The sequence below is a fragment of the Ischnura elegans genome, chromosome 3, assembly GCF_921293095.1.
Source record: "Ischnura elegans chromosome 3, ioIscEleg1.1, whole genome shotgun sequence".
Classification (NCBI taxonomy): domain Eukaryota; kingdom Metazoa; phylum Arthropoda; class Insecta; order Odonata; family Coenagrionidae; genus Ischnura; species Ischnura elegans.
In genome coordinates this window covers 3,603,684-3,622,586 of record NC_060248.1, presented here as the reverse complement: position 1 = coordinate 3,622,586, position 18,903 = coordinate 3,603,684, and the positions used below count along the sequence as shown (strand labels likewise).

The 18,903-nt window shown below is 39.7% G+C and overlaps 1 protein-coding gene across 1 annotated transcript in view; it reads left to right on the top strand.

Moving 5' to 3' along the window:
- The window catches only part of LOC124156654 (dynein beta chain, ciliary), a 315,587-nt gene that overhangs the window by 152,588 nt on the left and 144,096 nt on the right, over window positions 1-18,903 (top strand). The window contains exons 30-35 of the mRNA XM_046531313.1: window positions 729-758; window positions 5,685-5,930; window positions 6,559-6,783; window positions 10,313-10,539; window positions 12,168-12,483; window positions 17,859-18,092. Coding sequence (XP_046387269.1) covers window positions 729-758; window positions 5,685-5,930; window positions 6,559-6,783; window positions 10,313-10,539; window positions 12,168-12,483; window positions 17,859-18,092 — 1,278 coding nt within the window. The remainder of the gene's footprint in view (window positions 1-728; window positions 759-5,684; window positions 5,931-6,558; window positions 6,784-10,312; window positions 10,540-12,167; window positions 12,484-17,858; window positions 18,093-18,903) is intronic.

The window sequence follows — 18,903 nt, the reverse complement described above, 5'->3', positions numbered from 1 at the left end:
GAAAATATGGGGAAGGTAGAAAAGGTGAGCGCAAGGTGCTACACCCATCTGCAATCGTACACCCATTTCATAAATAGACGATGCAAAGGCAATGAAGTAAAAAGAATAAATGATGTTTGCGAAAAGGGTTGTCAGTATGCCAAGTGTCTTGTATGTCTCTTCTAATGGTACAAGGATGCTTCACCAAAGGAAGTGAAGGTGGCAGTGGGGCTGTAGGATGCTGGTAGTTCATGGTCACAGTGCAGGTGCACCCTAGTGTGTGTTCAAGTATCTGTCATAGAGCTTACATTTATTTTTTATCTTAGAGTATGATGATCCAGCTCAAGGAAGGCCATTGTTAATTTTTTCCTCTCCCCCTGCTAATTGTCAACATTTCATTCGATTTGTATTTTGATTGATTTTCATTCCTGTGCTGAACCCCATTCAAAAATTTGCAGTCTGTACTTAACCATGGCTTTCCTTCTGTATATTTTGTATTGTTGAAAGCAGGGCCGTAGCCAGAGAAATTTTGTGGGGGGATTATGGTTTGGGGTTGCACGAGGGGGTGAATCTCCTTGAGCCTCCAGCAGACTTAAAATCCCCCCCTCACTCGCTACGGCTACGATTGAAAATGCAGTACTTTCTTCCATTGTGTTACTTTGTGCAATATTTTCATTTCCGATTGCCCTCCGTGCTCCCACTTGACTTCTTGGCCGTTTACTTCTCTTCTCTGTTGTGTCATTTGGCAGAGCTTAGCCTCGCTCCCTCCAGAATACACGGTAAGTCTGTCCTCACCACTGGCTGCTCTCTCTCAATTCCCATCTACGTAATCCTTTTCTTATGGGCATGCTCTACATATTACAGTGTGAAACTACTTGTATTTTAAAAGATACAGTGTCCAGCGTGATACGGTGGAAATCTTTGATATTCAGCTTATTAAGGCCTTGATAATGGCACAAGTTGCCGAAACCATGGTCGGTGAAAATAAAAGAGTGTGGAAACAGACAAGTTGTTTTAATAAGCTGAATACTAGTAGTTTACCTCATGGCTATGATTTCAATGGATGCATGTATAATTATAGTGCCATAGAAACTTGAAAATGTGTGTTAATATGACAGCTTGCTTTTGATACTCTTTATAAGACATTTTTAGTAAAATTTTCTCATTCCTGATGCACCTGCTCCTCATTGAAGTACCCATAATATTTGACAAATGACATTTCCTCTGGTGCTTATACAAACTAGACAGAATTAGTGAAGCTGAACTCAATTCTTAACTCTCCTCTGAAATGCAGTAAAAGCTTTATCTAAGGAGTCATGAAAATCCCTACTGCCTGTTAAAAAAAAGACGCCCAAGTTTGAGGAGCTCTATCGTCCAAACGAAGCAATCAATTTCAATGTGATTAAAACCATACAAAAGAGAATTTATTTCTACGTTGGAGTATATGCTTTTAAAACTCTTAGACTCCATAGTATTTCCTGTACTTAAATTTTTTGCAAAAAAGTACCCGTTTTTTGTGAGTGAAATCAAGTTGCTCAACTTTTAAGCGCTTTGTAAGTTGGGAAACTTGATATTATGCACAAAAAACTGGTACTTTTTTGAGTAAAAGTTAAGTACAGGAAATACTATTGAGCCTTAAAGTTTTAAAAGTACATATATGATCCTATGTAGATCCTAATTCTCTTTTGTATGCTTTCAGTTGCATTAAAATTGATTGCTTCGTTTAGATGCTGCATGCTCCTCAAACTCTGGAGTCTTGCTTTTTTTTTTACAGACAGTAGTTCTTTCTTTGTTAGGTAGTAAACATTCCTGATGATAATGATCTAAATCACCAAACTCCCAAATCATTTTGGGAATTTATTTTTTGTCAAGTGTGTTCTTCATTTCAAGCCATCTGAAATAAAATGCAACTTTTTGAGTCATTGTAAACTAAAAATGTCTTGACAGAATTATTTAAAGCCAGTAGAATCTGAGAAAGACAATATTATAGTTGAAGTGTTGGTAAAGAACGTAACTCTCTTTTCTTAACCAACCCTCAAGAAAAGCTAGAAATGATCCCATAATTATTAATGGCACTCCATATTGAGTGAGCCCTGAAGATTTACCAATTGAAAAGATTAGTCACGGAAAATCTCAAGTATTGTCAACTTTGAACTAGCAGTTGGTACATATGTGCAGCACCTTCAGTCTTGAGCTATTTTTTGAAATTGCTATTGATGGCGTCATTAGTGGCATCTTTATTCCCAAGGACTCCTTATGGAAAGCTTACACTGTGTGTACGTACAAGTGCACTTGCAGTCTTACATTTCGCACAATTAAGCTTCATGAATCTTTCTTCTTTCTGTCTGCTGTCTGACTCTTTAATTTGACTGTTTCTACCCCTCTCTACACATTTCCTTTTACAACTTTTCTTGGAATATATGGATGTATTTTATTAAATTTGCAAGCAATTAAAAATAATTCTTGTCTTATGCAATTCAGGGGACGATATGAGGACATCATTGTTTCAGCATTTGTGATAGGTAGTTGAACTATATTTCCTTGTTGGTCTCAGTATCATGAAGTTTTGTATGTTCTGTGGGACAAATTCACTTGAGTTATTTGTATTTCCAGTCATGTAAGTGCCCTCATAATTGGTTATTCAAGTTGCTTAAATTTTCAAAGTATTATTGTGGAATTTTTTAACTTTGCTGAGTGAAATGCACATGATATGACATGGAAAAAAAATCTCCTGGACTGTGTGTTAAACCAAGGGCTTTAGGTTCCCATACCATTGCACACTCGGCTACATCATGCATCATCCCATTGCAATAACCAAGATTCATTCATGTTTGGAAATCCAAAGGTCCGTGGTTCAATTCAGTGTCGTGAGGGATTTTTTCCCATGACAATTCGTGTGGAAGCAGTCTTGTATCTTCTGCTACTCCAACAGGATAGACTTTCTATTGCTGCCCTCATGTTTCACAGTCTGACTTGTGCTTCATTCACTTGGCTCCATCTCAAATCAATTATGGAGGACTTTCTATGGTTTTTAATTAACGATGAGTCGGCTCTTAAATTTTTTTGGTTCTCGGTACCGGTCTGGTTCTCCCCCATCGGTTTTCGAATCTCGATACTCAGTTTCAAGGATAAACTCTTATTATGTGAATTGAATGCAAATTTTAATGAGCAACCACAAGAAGTGTGTGAAAATAATGTCACTGTAGATTAAATTAGTAGAAAAGCTCAGTAAAACACACTTAAGAAGATCTCCGTAATTTTATTTACCAAGTAAAAAAAATTTAAATAACATGTTGTTTTCATTACATCCGGCAGCCACTGGTTCTTTCTCCAGGTTTTGTTTTAAAAAATTCAGCCATTTTCACCGTATCTGGGTCTATTCTATTTTTTTGGCATAAATATTGCCTGTAGCACTGAAGAGGCATTCACTGATAACATTAGTGGTCAATATTGATTTTGAAATGCTGCACAAAATATCCTTGGAGCACAGTTTACATACTTCATAGTGTCAGGATCAATAGTGAAACTATCCCAACTCATGACGACATCATCTGTCAATTTGTTGTAACTTGTGAGTCAGTTCAAAATATATTCTGTATTCTGCGAAGAAGCTTAAATTGTTACATTAATTGACAACTTATTCACATGCTTCACTACCGCAGTTCTAATAACCTCAACAATAAACGGCTCAACAAGCCAGTACAGCAACACCATGGATAAACTGGGCGGCCGTGAGTTAACACAAAATTGTAATGCAGTGTTGCATTCTGCAGGATAACAACACTTTTCGATGCTTCGCATAGATAAATCAACTAAAAACAAGGTCTCGGAACACATCTTGCTTGTGTGTCGAAGAATTACTGTATATATGAACATGATTCAATTGTAAGACCACTTTCAGACCATATGATTTTCTGCCGCCTTCTGTTCACGGCATGGCACACGACATTGCAGAGAGTCATCTCGTCTGAAAGGCTCCTGCATTTCAAGTGAACAGTGCCTGGTAAAATGTTGTTTCGTCTGAAAGTGGCCTCAGTATGGCATTGTCTGTATTCTTGCCACAGACGGCACATCGCTGGGCTGGATTGGGTGCTGTGCTATCAACGGCACAATTCAACATGCTTGAAAACATGCTAGAGACCTGTAGTAAGTTGAAAGAACAGATCCGTGCCATGAATGGCAGCAGGCGAAAAGTCAGCCTGTTTGAATGCAGCCACGGAAATGTTTCAGTGTTGGTGAGAGCAACACAATGACAAACCCTTAAATGTGCATGTTTGCAAGCAACTCTCAAAAGTAAAGAACATAGATGCCATTAAATTGGAAATCTTTTAGGCCTTGAATACGCTGCAGACCATTTTGGCTTTGGGTGCCAAATTCAAATCCTCGCGACCGTTCCAAGCCGGTTCCAAAGTACCAACTTTATGCAACAGGTTCTCGATACCGGTTCCACAGGCCAAGAACCGGCAGTACCGAGAACCGGGTACCAGAACCGACCCATCTCTTGTTTTAAGTACTAAATAGTAATAGATATTTCTTTTGTAGGCAGCGATTCTTCCGCCTTTTTTCCATTGTACTGGGCAATTTTTCACCAATGTTGCAGTTGGCTTCCTCTGGTCCACTGACTGTCGATGCAGAAATTTGGTTGTCTTTAAGTGGAGGCATGTCCCTGATTGGTTGCAATCTTTGAAGACCCGTTTCCACGCGCTTGCGAGAGTGTAGCCGTCGAATCACGGTTGAAGTTCTTGGGTGTGGCCTCCCTCATGATCCTTGGGTAGTAGCGGCCTTCTTTATTCAATAGAGAGCCGTTGTCGAAGTCACTGTTGTGGGTGGGTCCATTCCATTGGTGTTCCGCCACCGCTGACTGGCTGAATTGTCTATTTTTATGCGGCCTTTGTTAGTTCTTGGACTCGGAATTTTAGTGCTCTTGATGCTTGGCCGATGTAGGAATTACCGCAGCTGCATTTAATCTGGTATACTCCTCCACAGATACCTTTAGGGCGGTGGTCTTTCGTTTTGACGAGGATATTCGCCATGTTTATGACCACGGAAAAGATCGCGACAGCCCTCCAGAAACACAACATGATGACCAGGTTCAAATGCGTCACCAATATGGTGTCTATAAAGGCGACCAAATACCTGCATCGACACTTCACTGGACCTGAGGAAGCCAACTGCAACGTTGGTGAAATAATGTCCAGCAAAATAGAAAAAATGCAGAAGGAAACCGGGAAGAATCGCTGCCTACTGTCATAATCTCCTCAGAAGCCTGCTTGGAAACTTCAGATATTTCTATTGGTTAACTCTCTGGAGTGGTTTAGATTTGTTGGACAAATGGCTGGAGTGAGTTATCACAGGAAAAGAAAATTCACTTGCTAAGTCTGCAATTGCACAATGCAAACACCATATTTTCTGGTAACTTAACCTGAAGTTGTCAGGAAATACCAGAAGCTCTTAAAGTTCTCAACTCTGCAGCCGCACCAAGTTTGTCAATTAAAGCTGCTGTAATTAAAGTTTAAGGCTCTTGGGAATCAATGGTGATGCTTTGTTTAGCATTGGTGAAGATTTCTTGTTGTGTTTGACATTTGATGGAAATCGTTGCCTTGAGAGGATTCTGAAAAGTCAAAGTAGCAATGGGGAGCCCAAAATTAGTGAAAAAATTTCGTGAAATGATGTGCATGATGATGTGGTGAATGGCGGTGATTCAGGTTCGCTTTGTGATGGACGAGACGACGACGCTGGCTGACCTGTTGGCGCTAGACCTACACGAGTGCGAGGAGGAGGTGCGGAATGTGGTTGATCGCGCTGTCAAGGAGATGTCGATGGAGAAGGTGTTGAGGGAGCTGGATGTGACGTGGTCTTCGATGGAATTTGAGCAGGAGACTCACGTGAGGACGGGTGCACTGCTGCTTCGTGCCTCGGAGGAGCTCATTGAAACGCTGGAGGAGAATCAGGTGAATTGCAGGCACTCTCCTTTGATTTTGCATTGGGGATCCATATTTTGCAATTGTTCATTTGATGTTTCACAGGAGTTAACATCTTTAAGTTAGAAGTAAAGTAAGAAGTTTTTATCTTATGCCACTACATTTCATCACAAACTCCGTGAATATCAGTCAGCCCTTCCTGATTTTCTTCACTTATGTCTAACAATAAAATAACTTTGATAATATTTGCTTTTATAGCTCCCAAATTTTGCAAATTACAAAATCACTCCATATTTTGACTCAATTGGCAAACAGAGCAGAGTATTATCAAAAGTGTGGCCATAGAATGGATGCATCACATGCTTAGTTGAAAGGTTTGCAATTAGTAATTTATTAAAGTTTTGTGTTATACAAAAAAAAGCTCATGTTTTCTGTAATTTTGATGATCAGTCTGGAAGAATAACTGTGCAAAGTTGGAAGCCGGTTAAATTGACTCATTTTGGAGCAAAACTCAACGGAAAGATGCACTTTACCACATTATATATGCTAGTCGTGATTTACAATAATTTTCTATGTTTGTCGTAGTAATATGTATTTTAATAGTATGTGAGGGACATGCTAGATGGAACTTGCATTGATGGTCCCATCTTGTTTTTAGGTTCAGCTGCAGAACCTCATCACATCGAAATTTGTGGCTCACTTCCTCGAAGAGGTGTCCTCGTGGCAGAAGAAGCTTAGCATTGCCGACCAGGTGATCACGGTGTGGTTTGAAGTGCAAAGGACGTGGACACACCTCGAGTCAATCTTCATGAGTTCCGAGGACATTCGCAAGCAGCTGCCCGAGGACTCTGCTCGCTTTGATGGCGTCGACAAGGACTTCAAGGTGTGTGTGGGCCAGCTCCTCTCTCTCTCTGCCACTCTCCTCCCACGGCCACGTTTTGCCCTCCCTCCCACCAAAGTGCTCCCTCCCTGCTCATGCAGGCCCCTAAGAAAATTGACTGAACAAAACTTAAAGAAAAACTGTTCATTGAAAGTAAATTTAAACAGTTTCCAAACTTGGTTAAGAACTTTTGACTGAAAGTTAAGTAACTTAAGCTAACGCGCTTCATCCCTACCCTATCTCATCAACCGACCTTCTTTGGCTTACCACCTTCATTTCTTTGTTTCTGAAGGCCAAATACTATGTGAGTCACCTACTGGGCACGAAGATGTCTCGATAGCTTTCGACAATTATATGACACATATGAGGTTTCAAAAAGAATGAGACCAAACATGACACATTTCTGTCAGTATTTAAGTTTTCTAAGCTCTAATTGATTGACACAAAGTTTCTAGTTACAATAAGATTATACCAATAATCTACACAATCCAAACAGCACAATTTTCAAAGAAACAAGCGTAGTATGAGCTGACCCGAACAAGACAAGACGGACACATCAGATGCCTTTCACTCTGAAGGCAACGAGGTCACATGCAAGATTGGACGCGTTCATTTCCTGTTCCCTCGTTGCTGAAAGACGGAGGGAGCATGCTCCGTCCCCTCTATCTCTCCTTTTATGTGCTTCTGCTGCCCAGCCCTTCCTCTTGCTCACACATCGCTGCACGTGATGTCAATGTTGTTCTAGACATTGTTAAATGTGTTGCGTATTGTGCAGTTGCAAGTTAATTTAATCATATACAGGTAAAAATATCTTTCATAGTGTGGAAATTTTTTTATTGGGATAAAGAGAACTAACTCAATGTATGCCATGTGCGTGCACTGTAGCATGAAACTATGGTGAGGAAGTACAAAATCCACCTCACCACAATGGAAGCACACGACAGTGAAACGCAAGTCAGTATACCATGAGAAAGTGACAAAACTCGGGGGAAACGTGTGCAAGGAAAATATGAATTCAGTTGATAATTACTCTGAAGATTGAAAGCTATTTTCACTTTTAAACGCAAGTGTCACTGTTCAGATTCAGAGCATGTAAAGATATAAGTGTTTTTAAAAAATAGCTTGAAAAGTTGCACCTGCATCAGTAACAAATATTTAGACACGTTCGCATATGTACAGGCCGGTTTCATCAATCCAAGCCCTTAGAAAGTTGAAACTTGCTTGGCATATAACATGGCTTGGTGTATGGCCGCCTCCATGGTGCATAACCGCTGGGCCAGGCTGCTCTGCACTGAACCACAATTGCAGGAGAACTTCTTTAGTACGTTTTTGAATGGACCACAATGAATGAATGTGCTCTTCAGGAAATCATGCTAACCAGGGAAGTACGTAATAGAAATAGGGGTTATTGCAATCCGTGGAAAATTCTTAACTACAATTACTGTCTGAAGTTCTTTTAGGATTGCCTTTCTGAACTCTTTTCACATTTAAAATCATGGAAATAAGCTCTAAACTGACAAAAAAATGCCATGTGAACAAAAATCACAATGTTTTCGTAGATTTCCCACAGATTATTACACTTAAACGTCATTATTCTCCCGTGATTTGTCGTATATGTTTTAATAGGACCAGTTTAGCTTGGTCACTTCTTATTTCTCAGAGATTACTCACAGAAAATGATGATAGCCCTGACTATATCAATTGGTTGTTTTGAAATCTCATAAAAATTGTGCAACATTTTATTTACCATTAATCTCGGCAACAGCCATACACATTCGTGCTCGGAATGAACCCATATCGATGAATATATTGATTGATATATCGATATTGATATGACGATTAATAATATATTTAAAGGTTATTATAAGCAGATTTTTATATTCTACAGATGAAAATCTCTTTAAAAAATTCTTCTGTGTAGACTGCTTTCTGTTTTGAACCGAGATAGAGTATTTTTGCGTTAAGTTTTGCGTGGCGATCCAAAGCATCGCCCGCTCCCACAATACTTGTCAAGTAATGACGCACGTACTCTTCGCTTTTAGAAATGCATTTGGATGCATCATGGTCATTGAAAGAGAGATTTGGGATGAATGGAAGAAGGTCAATGGATGATAATAAATAAGGAACTAATGAATTCGGAGGTTGACACACTCGGTCATGGCAAGTACTTGAGCATAATACCCAGGAATGCACCACCATTTCAAACGTACTAACCAAATACTTTTACCTGTATTTTGCTCGGATGGTACCGGGACCGAGAGAAATCATTGTGCTAAGGAGGAAAACTTGCTGAGGAGGAACGTACTAATCAAGTTCCACTATATTACAAAAGAGGATCTGAATGCGTTTCCACCCACCCCACATTAGAATGGGTTAATCGCCTTAAGTCGCCTTCGCTGATAGACAAAGTGATCTGAGTTTCTAAAGGGGAAATATGGTGTGATTGGGTGTGTCTTGCATGATTATGTGATCTATCAAGCTCAAAGTTTTTCAATGCTATTTATTGCAATCGCAAGCATTTTACTGGAAAATATTACTTAAAAGGTGGATTGCATTTCACTCATAGCAGCGCTATGGATCTTTTTGAAAAGCGATTAAAATGCGACTGAAGTGGCAAGAACAGAAATCAACCTTGCGTGTGATGGAATTGGGAATGCCTCCTCCCTCCCTGCAGGCCTCCTCCCCCTTGGCACGGAACACAACATTTTTGCTTGGACACTGTGACCATCAACACTTGCTTGCCAGTGCAACGATATTCGATCCTCGTTCTCATTTGCCCCTTTCACTATTTTTAATAAGTATACTTTTTGGGCCACTCAATTCCCTTTGTTCTTTTATTCCATTCAATTCTTAAATTTTGAATGCAGCAATACTTCAGATAAACCCACCCATCTGTTAGTGTGAGTAAGAATCAATGGAATAGCAATTGAGAATCTGGAATAATCGATTTGAAAGAATCAGAATTGGAATCAGAATAGAAAAAAAAAAGTGGAATCGACTCTCCATCCCCTCAAACCATTCAGTATATGCTCCCTTTGATGCTTGGACATTCCCTTTACGTTTTCTTCTGATTGTGTTTCTAAGTTTCTCTCAATGCCATAGCTTACTTTAACTTGATGGGAGATGTAAGTAGGTCATAATGTTACACAAAATGTTTTATTTATGCCACTGGTTTTCTTGCTTACTTTGCCATAGAAGATTTGCAATGTAACCAACCACTCATGCCAATGACTATGACTGCACCGGTAACAACAAAGATGCTGAAAATACTTCAGAAAATCCCACTCGCAAGCTCACTCAGCCAGCAGATTTGCTCTGAGGCACCATTTTTCCTCATGGGTGCATATCTAGGTAAACTGAGTGTGGGAGTTGTGAAGACCTCTGGGGAACTTTGTTCCTTGGACAAATCTGCTCGGGGAGTGTGTGAGGTTATTCCAATTTTCCTGTGCATATCTTTCAATGAGTTTGAGAAATTGTGTCTCGGATTAATGATCACTGCTTGCTCAGTTGATATCCCTCTGTTCTGTTGTAGCTGTTGACGAAGGAGATGGCTAAGACCCCGAATGTGGTTGTGGGCACAAACCGTCCGGGGCTGCGGGAGAGGCTAGAGGGCCTTCAGAAGCACTTGACGCTGTGCGAGAAGGCCCTCGCTCAGTACCTCGAGACCAAGCGACTCGCCTTCCCCAGGTTCTACTTCGTATCATCGGCCGATCTTCTCGACATCCTCTCCAATGGCAATCAGCCCGATTTGGTCACACGGTGAGTTGAAAGAGGAATATCCTCATGCCTATGCATTGCAGATTTATTGACGTGTCGCATGTACTACACTAGTATGATGTGGAAGAAGTCAAATGTTCATATTTTACTCACCATGTAGTGTAGAGAAGTAATGATAAGTGGGAATGATGCATATTCCATGTTTAAACTGACTTCACCTGTCGTTGCCCTGCCGCCTACTCACAAGCAAAAGTCGTGGGATCGATTTTCTGTAGACAACTCTAGCAGAATGTAAATTATTTGACTTGTGAAATGCTCGATAGTTTCCAGCATAGATGAAATAGTTAGGAGAAAAAATCCATTGGTGCATCGGCAAAACTGGTTGATCAGTTTTTATGATCATATTTATATGCATATCTTCAGTTGAGCTACGCTTCAAAAACATGAGTTTAATTCCATTGATTGTATGAAGTGGAAAAAGAACTTGTTCTGAAGCCCTGAAGATGGTTTCATAAAAAACCCAAACTCTGACAAAAAAAATTGTATTCAATTTTAAAAAGTACTGACAAACCTCATAGAAATTTAGAAGCACCTGCCTACCTCTTCAAAAAAAATATTTTTGTCTAATGAAAAAATTTCTTTCTAGTTAGTATACAACACATTGTTTCATTACACACATGGGAAATGTCATTGAGTGTTGATTTGAGCCTAATCCTGTGCATATACAGTGGAACCCCAATCTATCATTCCTGCATTCATCGTTTGCCGTTCCTGGTCCCAAATAAAGTTCCATAAAGACAATGTAATTTTTCCCCACATCTATCGTTCCCCGAAGTATTGTTTTCCTGCATTGATCGTTTGAAGATCACGGTCCTGTCATATAATTTTCTCGCATCCTTCGTTTGACAAAAATGAGACGAACTCTTTACAATGTGTTAATTGCAGCTAATGAACTACCATAGGGAGAAGCTGAGTGCCGTGGGATGGTAACATTAGCACATTTCCCAAGATCCGCTATCCCCCTCCATCCAGCACTCGCCTCCCCCCCTCTGACGCTTTCCTCTTCTCCGAAATCAAACAAAAGGTCCCAGCTCGCTCAGGAATCATATTACGAAGACCTTAGCTTTGAAAGAAAATATCAAGTTACACGAGAACAATAGAAACGTGTTTCATGCCTCTCTGGTTCTCGCTCACTGAATTTTTTCAGTCTATCTTCCTCAAAGTTCCCAGTTTCTGGAGGTCAGCTGCTGGATGAATCACCAATTAGCCCAAATGGTGTCTAACAATGAATTCGGCCATTGGTATTATACTTTTATTAGATTGATATATTAGTAATGTGCATGTAATTCAAAAAAGAGTGATACCTAACACAATTTATTTCTAAGGTTATTTAAGCAGTTTAAGCAAGGAAATTCCCTTTGGAAGTTCTCTCATTTAATGTAAGACAGTTTTATTCCCTGTTTTAGGAAAAATTAATCTTCTGATAACATGACATCGCATAACTACGTTGCCAAGTATTTCGGTAATATGTGTCTGAACTCTAGAGGCAAATTTTTTTGTTCCATGCTCAGCTTTGTCATGATTCTCTCTCAGAAAATTTGACCTTGGCCGCTGACTATTATCGCGGTGTTTTGGGCTGGAATATTGTGAAAGTATCTTTGTCTTTGCAGTCACCTGACTAAACTGTTTGACTCGATGGCAAAGCTGCGTTTCATTGAAGGAGAGGAGCTGCTGGCTGCGAGGAAGCAGTCGAGCAGCAAAGTGGTGAGTGCGGAGGAGGGCGTGGTTGGGGGAGACGAATCATCGGAAGAAGAAGAAGAAGAAGACGGAGGCGACGATGACGATGGGGAGGCGAAGAAGGAAGGGGAGAGTGACGAGGAGAGCACTCATCGTTTGTCTTCGCAGGAGATCAAAGTGTCGGTGGGAATGTTGGCCAAGGACGGAGAGTATGTTGAGTTTGACAGGACGTGCAATTGTGGCGGCCCCGTGAGTACTGCTCTTCCATTGAAACCCCTGCTGCACGTGCTCTGATTTGTTTCTCATTTGCTTTTCAACATTACATCCTTCAATAATGTACACATGTCCGAGTTGCTCACAATGACAACGGGTCGTTTCCAATGGTGCCAATCATGCTGTCTTCAATCTCTTAGATGCAATTGGCTTATTGAGAGCTTGGGCTGCTAACTTTTAATTCTGATGTATCGTTTGATGATTTTGTTGAATGTAATAATGAAGTGCAGACCTTTGGGATTGTCCCAATGAGTGAAATTTGTGGTGAATCAAATGACACAGACTGTAACTGCAGTGAGGATGAGGATGAGGAAGTTCCGGCAGTGGCTACCTTTTCAGAGGCTATGGTTGGACTAGAGAAATTAATATCAGACTTTTCATCTGTTGAGAACAATCAATCCATTTTATTGACGGTATCAAAACTTGAAAATGAACTGCCTCTCAGTTATGGCATAAAAATAAGCTAAGTAAAATCTCAGATTTAAAAAAATGACAGTTTAGAAATATAATTAGTCTCTCTTAAAAGTGTTTAAATTAATACTGAATTTGTGATTAGGCATAATTAAGCTAATGTATTGTATTTTTTGTTTGGGATTATTTTAATTTTTGGTTCATATTTTTTTGTTTAGTTGCTGAATAAATGGCTAGTGAAAATTGAAAAGATTGCCCAATAGATCACCAACGTCATCATATGCCCCCTGTGCAATTTTTTTTACATTTGCTATTGGTTAGCTTTTAGTACTGTTATGCTTTCAAGATAATTGTTATTTTAAAACTTTTTCTGCATTCTTAAAATATCCCTAAATTGCTTATCATATTTGATTTTATACCCCATTTATGCCGTTTTCTGAAAAGTTTCTTCCAACCTTCGTTGGGAAAAGCATATTCAATACACCCATGTCTCGTATAGCGCAATTTCGATTAGCGCAATTTCAATATAGCGCAAATTCATTCCTCGGGGAAACATTGCAACGCAGTGTCGCCTAATCAAAAATCTTAAACGCTCTCGTGATAAAAAGTGAACTTGCGCTAAGTACACACAAAATTTCTACCATTTTACGCATACAAATATTATTGCTTGCCTCAAATCTTCTTTTTTGTTTATATATTAATCGAAATCCATTGCTGTGCAATGGCCAAAAGGATTACTCGTCATTTGGTCCAGATAGTCGGCCTACCGAAGTAATTTATCTCGTCTCCTTAACAGAATGAGTTAATTTAGATCATTAATTAATCGTGGGGCTAGTGGAAATGAGTTTTTTTTAAGCAATACTGGATGAGACGTAATTTTTGCCGTCATAGGTTATCGGGCGATTGACTTCCAGGTAGAGGGTCTACGCTAAAGCCTTCAAGGTCATCGGTATTCACGGGGGAGAAATGGAGCGGTGGCCGAGTTGCACATGAAGAGCACCAACATATAAGAGGGTCCCCGATAGAGTCTCAAACACAATAGCCTCGTTCCCTCCCAGCAGTCGTAGGCCCTCTGCGTCTCAAGAACACAGTTCAGCAGTAGAAGGTGATTTCGATAGAGCCATGCAGAGTAAAAACCAAGAGAAAATGGCAAAAAATAGGAATGCGGGTAGAAAAATCAAGAATTTATCAAGAAAAACCATAAACCTAGAAGAGAAATTGATACAGGTCAATTGCTTTGAAAATGGAGAACGTCAAAGCGATATTGCGCGGAAGTTTAAACGCATGAAGCCTTATTCTAAATAAAGACGAAGTTAAAACATCAGTGACCTCAGCCGCACCAACTTCAACCAAGCGGTCTACACATACGGAAAGTTCATGGTGAATCAGTACAAAAAGACGAGAGTGGTAATCGCTCCGAGACATTTAGTGAAAGCTCCGGTTGACTCCAGAATTTAAACGGCAAGCAGGTATTTTCAGTGCGGCGATATCAGGTGAATCTGCAAGTGTTGATAGCGCAGTCACCACAACATTTTCTGATGGACTCCAAGCTGTGATTGAAAGTGGCTCCTTTCCCCCTCAACTAGTTTTTAGTGTTGATGAGACGATATTCTTTTGGAAAAGAATGCATTCTCGTACATTCATTTTCAGGGAAGGAAAACCTGGGTCAGGTTTCAAGGCATTTAAAGACTGTTTCACGTAGCTGCTAATGCCTCGGAGGACTTAAAATTAAAATGATTTATCATTCATAAACTCCGCTAGCTATGAAATGGCATTCAAAGTAGCATTTGCCTGTCATTTCGATGAGCGACAGAAGGTCCTGGATGACACAATAATTGTTTTTAGACTGGTTTGAAAAATCGTCCACTGCCGGCACTGCATTACGAACCCCTGAGATAGCAGATGTTAGCCCACCCGCACGACAAGAGGGAATTTCAAAAGCCCGTAATAATTTTTTTTAATGTGAATAAAAGCCTTCAAATGCGTACATACTATCTTTAAAGTTGTTTTAAACTGTAAAAATTTATATAAATAATGTTTTCTAAGGCTATTTATATGAATACAGTAAAACCCCGTATTTGCGTTATCGGAATTTACGTTTTCCCGCAAATTGCAAGTTTTTTTCTGGGTCCCGTCATATTTCCTATCTCTCCAATGTAAATAGAACCCTGTATTTACGCCGTGTTTTTTTCGTTTTCCCGCCATGTGCATCACGACGTGCCGACTAAAAAAAATTTTTTTGCGTAGTAAAACAATTACTCGCGCATATCAGCCCTTAAAACTGTCTTTTGGCTTCCTTTTGCGCATTTTTATTTAAAAATCTAAGACTGAAAGAGGTAATGAGAACTATTTTCGGGAAGAATTTGAATGTGGCGGGACAGAACGCCACTAACGTCGGAAAGTTGAACTACGTCCTCTCGTTTTCTGTCAGCGGCGAAAAGATTCACGATATGAAAGTAGGTGTATTGAGCAATCGAGCTATGTTTTAATTATAATGCAAGAACTCCTGAAGGAATGTTGACAATAATCATGTAGTCGATAATTTGATACGAGAGTTTGCAAGGGAACCAGACGTGATAAATGCCAGAACTATATAACTTGACCGACATCTGGGATCATTTGCGCTGACTTCATTCAACAGTTGCGTAGCAATTATGGGTTAATTAAATACTTTTGAAAAACTTATTTAAACTTGAATTATCCCATTCAAATAGCAGTGTATCGCAAACTATTGTAAATTTAAAAAATTATGAAGTCCCATGACAGTTTGTACTACGCACTTGATCGCCGAGGAGTATAGGTCAGATACTCGTGTGTTGCCGATCGGCAACTCGAGTTACCCTCAACTCGTACGGGAAATAGAATTGATCCGGCTTGAAAATGGAAATTCGAGGTGAAAAACGGACATTTTTAATTGACGAGAAAATGAAAATTATAGAGATAGTTGATTCCCACACCGGAACCCGCATCGATTCAAACGCTGGCGACTCGAATGTTGGGACTTGGCAATCCGTTCGGATTCCCAGTCTCAACATTCAATACCGTGGTGAAAAATCGCGATGCCATTGTAAAATATGCAAACCAGTGCGGACATTTATCAAAAAAGAGAATATATGAGAAGAATTCCAGGTAAGAATAAATAGAACGAATTCTAAAAGAGTAGTTTTTAGGTGCAAGATCATCAAATGTCCCAGCAAATGGTGTCATCTAAAGGCCTGTTTACATAGTACATTAACCCGTACAAGTTATTGTCTAAATTATGAACACGAAAATGCACCGTGTATTCACCCAACTTGTGCGTATATGCACGAACAGAAAATAGAACCTGTTCAAATTTGGTTCATGCATTCATAGTCGGATTTAGGGGATGGGGACGTGCCCCCCCAGATGCTTAAAAAAAGAGATAAAATTTGAATACGGTTATCATAGGAGGATATATGGGGGGGTGCACGTGCCCCCCCAGACTTAAAAATATGCAAGATTTTTAATACGGTCCGGTTATCATTGCGTTCGTTTTGTATAACGTGGTATCATTGTGCCCCCCCCCCCCCCACTCCAGATCAAAATCCTGGATACAGCATTGCTTGTGCCCCCCAGAAAGAAATCCTGGATCCGCCCCTGATGGTCATCATTATGTTCGCTTTGTTTTGTGTATTACTCAAGGAGGCTCAATCATTTAATTCAATAAGAATAAATTTGATATAAAAATAAAGAGAATTTTGTAAAGTCTTTGTTATATCTTGTTTTTAATCTCAATTAAGACAAGATATTTTGCCTGTCAGGCCCTCTAGTGCCCCTCCCAGAAAAAAATCCTGGATCTGCCCCTGTCTACATTCATACATATCCCGTTCCGGTCCACAAAAATCATTCATGCAAGCAGAAATTAACTCATACATGTTAATGTATCGTGTAAACAGGACCAAAGGCCCTTGAGAAAAAAGTATTTCCCCACAAGATTGGGAATCGAAGATTCCACGGCATCTATAATGGTTGGTTGGGCAGATTCAAAAATAGGTACAGTCTTGTATATAAGATGGTGAGTGGTGAAAGCAAAGATGTTAACATAGAGACAGCAACTCAGTGGAAAGAATCTGAATATATTAGAGTTCTGGAAGGTTACAGCCCAAAAGATGTTTTCATTGCAGACAAAACAGGATTATTTTTTAATTCTTGCTGCCAGCAAAAACACTGTGCTTCAGAGGGAAACAGTGTTATGGCATAATGCTTAGTGAACAATTAAAAAATTAACATTTTCAAAGCCAGTATATGAATAAAAGTGAAAATTCTCTATTTCCCACGATTTGCATTTTCCCGCAATTTACACTTTTTTTCTTGGGTCCCTAGAAAAGTGTAAATAAGGGGTTTTACTGTATATATGTTTTAGAGGAAATTCAATACCCAAGACCTATGCTACCAGGAACGCATCCCTATCTTCCCAATGTTAAAACGCTCTCGTGTAACGCAAATTTGTATATCGCCAAGACCCCAAGGAACGCATCCCTTGCGCTATACGAGACCTGGGTGTTGATGAAAAATTTTTATTGTTGCATATGACTCCTTTTAATTACTTCAAATTGTATTTCATATTTATGGAAAGTTGTTCCAATTGTAGCACGCACTCTACTCAACCTCAAAAAATGGCACATCCTCATTTATCGTTTCTCCGCATTTAATGTTTTAAATTTTGTCCCCCCTGAAAGACCTTAAATCAGGATTCTACTGTTCAGTTGAGTGCCATAGCCAGACACCAAATGACTCTATTTTTGCTAAACTTAGTGAAATATCAATTAGAAATGCCATTTTGTTGCTTCTTATGTGTGACCTCTTTTATTCGGAAGGGCAAAGATTTTGGTGCTTTGTGCATTGATTTACAGAGGTTTTACTGAACTAATAATGTTCGATTTTGAAGATTGTTTTATGTGTGTCCTTGTGCATAATAGGTGGAGGTGTGGCTGAACAAACTGCAGGACACGATGCGCTCCACCATAAGGCATTACTTTGCGGAGGCGTGCGTGTCGTACGAGGAGAAGGCGCGAGAGCAGTGGCTCTTTGACTACCCTGCGCAGGTGTCGTTGTGTGGCACGCAGATCTGGTGGACCACAGAAGTGAATATTGCCTTCTCACGCCTTGAGGAAGGATACGAGAATGCCATCAAGGACTACCAGAAGAAGCAGGTCTTTCATTCATTTCACATCTCTCTCTCTCACTTATTACAGAATGGAACATAAATTCATTGATCCAGGACAAAATAAATTGTTTACTGTAAAAGAGCTGTGCAACTCAGAGAATGACTTTAAAAATCATTCCAATGTATTATTGCAGTACAAAGATTTTAATCTCATGCATTTTGAAATGGCAGATTTTAGGGGGTAAATTTTGTCTTGATACAGTGGAACAGCGTTAAAATGAGCATGGGCTATTGCGAGACCCATGCCATTACAAGAGATAGCCGAAGCAAACTGGTAAGCATCGCATCGGCAATACTTCGTAGTTAATTGGCATGTGAGGAAGGTTAAGCAGGGGTGCTTACACCCTACATAATTGAATCATTCCTATCCAAGAAAATGCTGCAAGTCCTTAAAATTACTCAAATTTCATTGTTATTGCCGCTAAATAAGCGACCTCGTGACAATAAATTTTAAATCAACAGTTGGATTTATGAGTAATGAAGAGAATTAAGACACTCAATGATGGAGGAAATATTTTTCATTTTAGTGACAACATTAAATTTCGGAGGGAGGAAAGATCGGGGAATATACTGTTGTTGTCAGCAACTAGGCAGAGTGATGTATTAAGTGATATCACAGATGATATAATACTTTACACATAAGCCCATATTGAGGGTAAAATGGCTCCTCTATTGCCAATTTGTACAGGGTTTTGACGATTCTGTGCATTAAGTGTTCGCGTAATTACTTAGTTATCTATCCACAAGGGAGGCAGTGTCTGACTGTCTTTCGTCCTGGAAGCTCTGAATCGTAAGAT